Source organism: Phaethon aethereus (genome assembly GCF_964289735.1).
Source record: "Phaethon aethereus genome assembly, chromosome: 3".
NCBI lineage: Eukaryota > Metazoa > Chordata > Aves > Phaethontiformes > Phaethontidae > Phaethon > Phaethon aethereus.
The window spans coordinates 26,968,451-26,977,942 of record NC_138576.1 but is presented as its reverse complement, the minus strand read 5'-3'; the positions used below and the strand labels follow the sequence as shown (position 1 = coordinate 26,977,942).

Below are 9,492 nucleotides of genomic sequence, written 5' to 3'. Positions count from 1 at the left end.
CCCACAAGGGTATGTTGAGAAAGCTACTTGTTTGGGCTGCTCAGGAATTTCAGCAAAAGCTTCTGGATTACAGTTGGGCCTTGGGAGCCCCCTTCCCCCATGGGGGAATTCAGAGAACGCACAGAAGGCTCAACGCTGGACTTGCTCAAAAATACACACTCTTACTGCATTTAGGGTCTGGGGTAGAAGCAGCTGCCGGATGGCTTCTGCATTTCAGCACTAGGTTGCCCAAACTTTTACTTGCAGCTTAATCTAAGGCAAAGATTCACCTTGGTTTACAGTACAAATATCCCAGCTGGCATTGGTCCCAGAAGCCTGTTATGGTACGTGGCAGTTCAATTCCTCTGACATGCCCTGAAGTTCTATGTCAGGATGAAATGAACTGCATTTTATGTGTCCAGCTGTCATCCCAATCTGAAATCATAACATACCAGCTCAATCGCCTGGCAAGACCTGGAGATGACTGATACCAACACTTGTTGGCAAAAGATTCCAGAGCTGGAGAGGCTGTGGTTTGGGGTTGGTTGGGGGGGTTTTGCCTTTTTTTTTTGGCAGTTGTGCCTTAGACATCCAAGCCGCTCACAAGACCTCGTCACCACCTAAGCCCCTGCCAAGAATAAGCAGCTTGGTACTCTGCTGATGGATTTGTGCAGCACTGAGATCCAGTATATGATAGCCTTTATAAGCAAGCTCTGTATGAAAAAAATGAAAAGCAGAAAAATTTTTCATTGCCTTCAGTAGTGCACTTCCCCATGTTCAGTTTCCTAATGACATCGCTGCACATTCTTGTGCACCAGAAGACAGTCTTAGCCAAGCTTTCAGACCCAGGGAATATTTAATTATTTTCTATGCAAACCAAAGCAACTTCAATCCCTGAATAGTTGATGTCCAAATACTCTGCTTATGGGGAGGACTGCACCAAGATAATCTGTGTAAGACCACAACAGCAAAACCTGTTAAAGAGTATTGAGACTGAGAGTTTAGAACCTATCTGTGCAAGATGGTGAACCTTCCTCAGCGGTGGTTCACGTCAGTGGGAATTTACAGCATGGTACATGTTTTCAACTGGTAGTGAGTACAGAGCAGATCACCAGACTCTTCCATTGACAAAATGGCTCACTAGTCTGCTTAAAAAACTGAGAAGCTTTGAACATTTTAGGTTTTATTTGAACACTGATAGTAGTTTTACATTTAGAACCAGTGGAACAAGATACGTGTATCTGAGAGAAAGGTGGATTTTCTAGTGCAATACAGTACAGGCCTGTGCCTTTATTGATTAGTAACTGACAATATGAATAGAACTGATTACTTAATCTCAGAAGCTACAAAATTATGGCTCAATACAAAATACCTTTTTAGCATAAACATGTGTGTATATATATTCTTCTCTCAGAGATACTGTGCAAAACTAACTCAATTTCTTGGGGTGCTCAGCACTCCTGAAAGCAATCAAACTTGCAGAGAAAGATCCCTTGAGTTAACAGACTACTTAAATGGAAGTAGATCAAAATATATCCTCAACAAAACATTTTTTTTAGTTTTTAAAAAAAGCTTGCAAAATATCAGCAAATTACAGGTACAGATCTTTTACAGAAAAGGTAAATGCAATGTAAGACTTGTGTTCAAACTTGTCTTTCAAATGTAGAGAGCTTGCCTGTTTGTTCGGTGGACATGGCAGTCATACTTCGGTTCTTAAGCTGCTGAATTCTCCTACAGCAGCATAAAAACAAGCCTCAAAATCATCAAAAGGCTGGGAAAAAAAAACAGAGTAAGGAACATAAATATGGTTGTGCATGAACAAAACCAGTGCAAGTCATCATTACGTAACAACACATTTATAAACACCTGACACTAGAGCCTCTAGTAAGCAACCTTTCAAAACATCAAAATCTACAGCCTCAGTGCCTGCTGAAACACACAGACCATCTAAGCTTGAAAATGATCCACAATGGAAAATAATATTTTCCAGTTTAAGTTCTGATTCTTATATTTTGCATCTTGACAATCTGCATCTGACTTTTTCCTCCCTGGAAGTAATTGGAGTAAAACAGTTGATGGTGTTATGTTAAGTCTAGTAACAACAAAGCAACAATTACTCCTTCAGAAGATGGAGATTCTGACTTAACAGTCGAAAAATGTTTTGAGTTACAGACTCACTGGGAAAAAAGGTGTCTACTTCATAATTTAATTCCAAAATAATACATACAGGAAATTATGTTTTCCAGAATGACAAAATAAACAGCAGCAATAAAGCAGTCAGAATGGTTAGAAACATCATCATTTGCAGTAATACTGACCAAAGTTCTTAGGTCAGGTCAAAAATGTCCTAGTTTTCAAAGGTACTGTGCTTCCAGTAGTTTTGAATGCAGCACTTCTAAACCAAAGTGTTGGTCTTTTTTAAGATAACTGTGTTGTATGAGATTAGATTATTAATTTTATGCATATGTTTGAAAACACCTCAGGTTCTTCCAAGAGCTTTATCAATATGTATTAATATTTAACTGCAGATATCTCCTTTCTTTGCTGAGAAAGTCACTCCATATCAGATGTATCTGCCTAGTGAGATGAAGAAGCTGTTCACTGAAAACAGGACTGTGACCTCCAAACTGGTTTCACTTAAACTGTACTGTCACTGGATGGCAGTAACTTCCACTAATACTGGCTGAATACTGACTCAAATGTCAAATGGCAACTATTTGAAAATCAGCAAAATCTTTACATTAAGATCCTCATTATATGTTTACCTCAGGCATGCTACTAGTCCAGCTGGCATTAATTTCTTGGACCTCTTGAACCTCATTCCCATTATAATGGTCAAAAGAAAAGCTGAAACTGTAAAAGACAATTAAAAATATTTATGTTCTCACTTCTCCCAGTGAACCATTCAGGAACACGGAGAGTTATCAAAGGTCACTGCTATGTTTTGCTATGAACTGCAATTTAATAAAACATTAGATTAGAGATAGAGTCTATAAAAACATTCTTGCTTTTCCAAAATACATCGCTATGATTTCTTTCAGCTGCAAATAAGATTTCCAGGTGCAGCAGAATGCTAAATCCTATTCCACAGACACTAAGTAAGTTTGTCAGACAGTGAATTCTATTCCCCTGTATCTACATTCACAGGGATACAAATAAAGTAGGAAGAATCTTCATCATAAGAGTAACATGTATACTGAATTACAGGAATAGTGTCTCATAAATCCCACCACCCTGCAGGTGTTTTCTAACTATTCAAGGAGCTAGAGCACCCAACTTTATCTGTTTTCTTTTTAGAACGCTAGCTCTTTATTTGTTGAGCCTTAAAAACTACATTGGATGGTTTGCCACTTATTTTCACTACAGAATATGGCTGTCAACACATCCTTCATCATGACCACAAGTTCCTTTGTTTCATTTTGCTGTAAGGGAACCATCCTCATCTGTGACAAGAGGTGGGCAGCCCAAGAGGGCAACAAATGCAGTGCATGCAGCAGAGAACAAACATCATCAAAGGAACTGCATCTTCTTCATGCAACAGTTTTACCCGAAAATGATAGGAATGAACTCATCAGGCATGGGGATTTCATACTGAACTACGGCTGCAGAGCTGTATATAAATGAGGAGATTAACAAGAATACCTAAAACTCTGCAAAGATAGATAGCTTTGTTTAAGAGTTGTCACCTGAAATGCTTCCTAGCAGTGGGCAGAGAGGCAGGACTTCTCATGGGCAGCTGGGCTTTATCACTCTTGCAAGCCAAAGTAATGGCAGTTACACAAATCTCTTCCCTTTTTTATGAGGCAGTTAAATCATCTGTCTAATTCTCCTCAAACTCCACTCTCTGCTCCTGTAGACAGTCCTGTGCTCACAGGTGCCAAGAATTAGTTTTAAACTCACTCCAGGCTTATAAAACAAGCTCTGACAGTTACAAGCATCTTACAAAACTCTACCAGCTATGCATGTGCACTCATTACAGATACCCTGCAAAAAAACCCTATTATGCTCCATTATGCATTGCTCTTATTTTCTGGTCCCATAGCCTTGATCCTCTCTGGAATGCCTGAAGAGTGAACTATTCAACAGTATGCATCTTGCCAGAGCCCGGAGTGTACTTACAACTAATTACAAGCTACAGAGCATGTTCAATCTGTAATGTTCTTTTTTTTGTTTACTAGTCTCTGGCTTTTCTCATGTGCCCCTGAGTTTTTAAGATGTTCAGCTTTTAGATCTGATTCTCAAAAGTGCTAGATATTCACTGTTTCACCTTAAATCAGTCAAAAAAATTCAATAAATCAAGCCAAATTCAACTTAGTAAATCAGATTTGAATCAGAAATTCAATAAATAAGGTGCATCAGCTTGCACTCTAAACAGCACTAACTGTTGCATACTGAAGTCTCAATTTCTACAGCTACTCCAAACACATTAAATGGCATTAAAGTATTCAGGAAAGCACAGAGTTAATTTCAGGGGGAGTGGGAAAATGCCTGAAAGAATAATGTATAAGGCAACTAAGGAAATTTGCCTAGAGTATTCCAGTACTTAAAAGGGGCTTATAAGAAAGATGGGGACAGACTTTTTAGCAGGGCCCATTGTGATAGGATGAGGGGTAATGGTTTTAAACTAAAAGAGGGCAGATTTTGACTAGATAGGAGGAAGAAATTTTTCACAATGAGGGTGGTGAAACACTGGCACAGGTTGCCCAGAGAGGTGGTAGATGCCCCATCCCAGGAAATGTCAGGTCAGGTTGGACGGGGCTCTGAACAACCTGATCTAGTTGAAGATGTCCTTGCCCATTGCAGGGGGGTTGGACTAGATGACCTTTAAAGGTCATCTTTAAACTAGATGACCTTCCAACCCAAACTATACTATGATTCTATGATCTGTATGCTACATACTCTTTGTATGTAGGACAAGTTACAGGAACCCTACTATCAAGGTCTTGTACATTACCTACATTATTGCAGGAGACTCCTGCATAGGTGATAAATACTACAGATAATTATCATTTTGGAGGGGGATTTTTTTTTTAATTTCCTAACCTTTTACAAGTTTGGGTACTTGCTTCATTTTACATTGCAATTTACTCTACTGGTTTCTAAGTTCAGAGTGGTCACTTTCTTCCATGCACTTAATTTCCTTCTTTCATTTGTGCTCTAGTGGCTTTTGTCACTTCAGCAGGTTAGGCATAAGTGAAAACATTCTGATTTTCTACAAAAGCAATACACATTTACTATGAAAATCCCTTATTATTCCGACACAGCAGCCACCAAAGGTTTTTAAGGTGTGGACCTGTACATGTTTTCTGAGTTTGTCTAATTCTCTCTTCCTCTGCAGTTTTCCTACCGATTTCTTTATTCGAGTTATCTGTGTATATAGAAGCCAGAAGACACCCTCTTCCAGACTGAGATACATCAGTCTGGAAGAGATTAAAACCAGCCTGAATAGTTGGAACTGGCAGAGTACTTTGTATGAATACTTCCTGACTCACTTCTGGGAAAAACTGCCAGTTAGTTCAGACCACCTTCTTGGTTTCATTCAGCACAGGTGTATCTTAAAGAGGCCACCTATTCATAACCAAGGTTAAATACATGTTTACGTTTTCAGCAATCAGAACATCACACTGTAAACATTCTGAACTAAGACTGCTTTAAAAAGTCTTTGTTCTTTTTACTCTATATAATAAGAACTTTCTAAGGCAGGTGTAGTGAACCTGTAGCTCATCTGTATTGCTATATACTTTATTTATTAAATTAGTAATACATATTTCTCCAGTTGAGAGAAAGTCCTCACATGCCTACAGCTACACAAAATGCACAACACTGACAATATTTTAGTATATCTGATGTCAACAAGCAGATTCGTGGAAATTTTGTATTAGTCCTTTGAAAAAACAGCAAATTCGGAAACAGGCAACATTTACTAAGTTTCTATTAGTCTTCTCTTCCACAAATTCTGTATCCAAATTAGTGATGTAATCGACCCATAAAAGTACAATACCATATGCTACTTAAAAGCATGTCACACAGAATGATTAAAAATTTACATATACTTAAGGTGGTGTCTTCATTCCAAGAAGTTCTTTTTTAACAGTGTGATAACTTAATCTGAGCAAGGTCACGGTGGCAAAACTGGAATATCCAATTTTAGGCCATCTAGGAACAGATCAGGTATGCCATTACCGACTCTACTAAAGAACCCATTTGGTGCTAATATACTTTGCTAACAATGCTATTCAACATTTTTTGAAATGAAAGTTTTTACAACTGTGGCTAGTGTAAAGCACAAAGCCAGCTTGAGCACTGTACTGTAAATTCTAACTAAGTTCAGAAAAAGCAAGTATGTACTCACACAATCTGGATTAAATGTATTTTAAATGTATTTCTGCATGTGAAGCCACAGCCACCTTTGCTAAAACCATGAGCGAGACCAGCTCCAAAGAGATCTTACTGCAAATCAGTTGTATGAAGGTGACAACTTCCCCCTTAGAGACTGTAGCTCCTTGCCTCCATGAGGGTTTTATGGCAAACATGACAATTACTGTATTCTTTGTATCCTGTCTTTCTTAGCAGCAAAGGAAAAACACAAACTATTAGTTTCATTGGGAACTGAGGATACATGCCATTACGCAAGACTGGATCCCACACCTACCTGACTTCTCAGATTACAGTCTAATCTGCAGCTGTAATGACTTTTTTCCCATACTCTCCCATGTTTCTCGGCTGGATTTCACAGTATGTGCTGTGTTATGTAACCAGTTAATAAAAGGCAGCGCGGCCAGGTGGTAACACACACCTGCTGGCTTTGTGTGAATCATCTGCCTTACCTGGCAAACACTTCCATGCAGAGGAGCCCTTGAGTTTTGCAAGCTAAATTGCAATGTCTAACTCTATTTAAAAAATAACATTTCAACCAAAGCAATGCTCAAAATTTAATATAAGAGAGATTTTTACATGTAATTCAGGAAACTGCTTGTTTTTGTTGGTGGGTTTTTTGATTTGGTTTTTTTTTTAGGGTACTAAAACACTTACACAATGATATCTTCACATTTCTTGGATCATGTGTTACGCAGTAAGCTCCATAACCAGCCACAGAACCACAGGTAAGACCAGCAGCTAAAGAGATTTTACTACCTGCAAGAAACGATTCAAGCGTTACTTCTCAATACAGTGTCTTTAAGCTTGATCTTTACACAGTAGTTCTCTCTCCCCAGAGTATTATCCAAATATTTAAAAAATAGAACCAATTTTGCCACAATGCAGCTGGATCACCCAGTGTGAATAGAGAGGTAATATTTCTGTAAATGGGTCATTCTCTTGCATGGCATTTGGAGCAAAGTTGACTAAATTAGAAGGAAATGATGAGGATCAAGTAATAATTGCAATTTGGGAAAAACAATCTTTGAAGCACAAACGTAAATTTGGCTATTTTCTCTACCATACATATCTTTAGAAGCATTTTTGTAATTTCTCTGGACTCTCTGTTGACTTTAACTATATATTACAGCACTTGGGAGTCTCCAAAATGGTGGAAATGTGTCAATATATATAAAGGGTAAATTGGACAACACATGTAGTCATAAGCCTTTCAGTCTGACATCAGTCTTGGACAAAGAAATGGTATCACCAACATCACATTGAATTAATAAAGAACTGAAAAAGAGTTAAAACAAGTAGATGGCAATGGAGATGAAATATGGCTTTTAAAAGTAATTTGACATCTTCTTTCAGTGCTATTACAAAACTGGTTCATAAAGCCCAGGGTTTCAGTAATATACCTAGGTTTCTGAACAGGCATTTGGCTCAGTACCAAATGATAAAAGTGTAGAATCAGCACAGCAGGTATTATCTGGATTAAGCTGATCTCAGAATGTTTATAAATGAAGAATCCAGATCCCCAGATGTCACTTAGCTCATAGTCATGTTATATTGACTATTTTTAATCAAGAATTTGCAAGAAAACAGAAATCATTACCGATAACAAAAAAAAATCTGTATTTGCCACAAGGACTGACCAACTATTAAAGAATGAAGAGAACAAGCAAATGGGATAGCCAGTGAGCACAGATGTGTACAAACAAAAAAAAATACTGCAAGCTTTTTCAGAAAGTCAGATATAAAGCCCTATCTCTAAGAGCAAAGCATGCTGCATGTTGCGCAGGGAAACAGTGACCTTGATTCACACGAATGCACAGGATGGATAATGCCACGGCAAAAAAGACCGATGCGGTGCTGGGAGGTGCACTTTTTGGGCGAGAGAAAGGGGGACCAGCCTGGAGATCCCGCCTGCCTGTCGTCGGTACCACTGCGACCTCTGCCGGGATGCTGTCCAGGGTGCCGCCGGCTGGAAAGGGCTGCGAAACGGACTGAAATATGGAAAATGTGCTTTATAGTACACAATAACCTAAACCCTAATTATCTTAGACTTAATATCTAAGAGATCATTAATCACCGGATCAGAATACACAAGTGAAGGGTTTTCTTTCCAGTGTACATCTGGAAATCTCAAAACCAAGCCAGGATGTCTCTGTAGAATGGTACTCAGCACAGGAACGATTAAAGGAAATGAGACGGCCCAAAATACACTGAAGGTCAAAAACAACATGACAGATTCTTTTTGCCCTGAAAACAAACTCATCAGTTAGATTAACAGAAAAAAAGTTGACCCAAGTAAATCTCATGAGACTCAGCTCATTTACAGCAGTGCAGGATGGATTTAAGATGCAGTCATGTTCATTATAACAAAGTTTTCATGTCTTGCATCTTTTTTTTTTTTCATAAAAATTAGTGGAGAAGAAATACAAATGCTTCATTTCCAAATCTGCTGTCCCAATATTTACCTTTACGAGTGTATCCTACAATACCTCCAACAGCCAGCAATGCAGCATAGGCAAAACCAATCCAGTCAATAGCCATGGTCCCAACTCTGGAGAAGAAAACACATTGCAACTGAAGACAAACAAATTCCTTCCTCCTGGTAAAAAAAAAAATCATGACTTAAAGTGTTCTAAATAACATTACTTTCTCCTAAGGCGCGTTTTGACTATGTCAAAACATTCAAAAGGCGAAGGTGTGTCTATTGGCTATTTTATCATCTTTTCACTAAACTGTTGCCCTTCCTCACACCTCAGTATCTCAGTATATCGTATTTCCATTAGGGGAAATTGGTATTTTTGGGATGTATGTGGCATGAATTTTGCCCAGTCAAAAATACACGTGTGCAAGCAAAAAGCCTGGTACCACTCAAAGCATCCGTTTTGTTGCACCTGTGCTATATGGTGGATCTGGGCATACACTATGGATACATACAGGTCTTGCGAGCACACAGCTTGGTGCCCTTTCAAGGAGGCTGTACTCGGTGTACTTCAAGCAGAATGTCATAGGCCCTGCAACGCCAGGCAAAAATTGGAATTTTCAGAGTCTACCCAAAGTTTCCAGACAGAAACCTAGGCCACCTTCAGAAGTTATACATACAGAAGCTTTACCCTATCTCTGTCTATGCCCCTTTTGTTT

At 38.7% G+C, this 9,492-nt stretch overlaps 1 protein-coding gene across 1 annotated transcript; it reads right to left on the bottom strand.

The window, feature by feature from the left end:
• Positions 1-1,710: 1,710 nt before the first annotated feature.
• On the bottom strand, positions 1,711-9,081 carry TMEM14A (transmembrane protein 14A; the record flags this gene model as incomplete). Its single annotated transcript, XM_081998327.1, has 4 exons — positions 8,820-9,081; positions 7,012-7,113; positions 2,745-2,832; positions 1,711-1,750 (listed from the first exon to the last, which is right to left on the bottom strand). Exons 1-4 carry the CDS (start codon positions 8,971-8,973, stop codon positions 1,711-1,713), a joined length of 384 nt encoding a protein of 127 aa, XP_081854453.1. The 5' UTR covers positions 8,974-9,081.
• Positions 9,082-9,492: the final 411 nt, after the last annotated feature.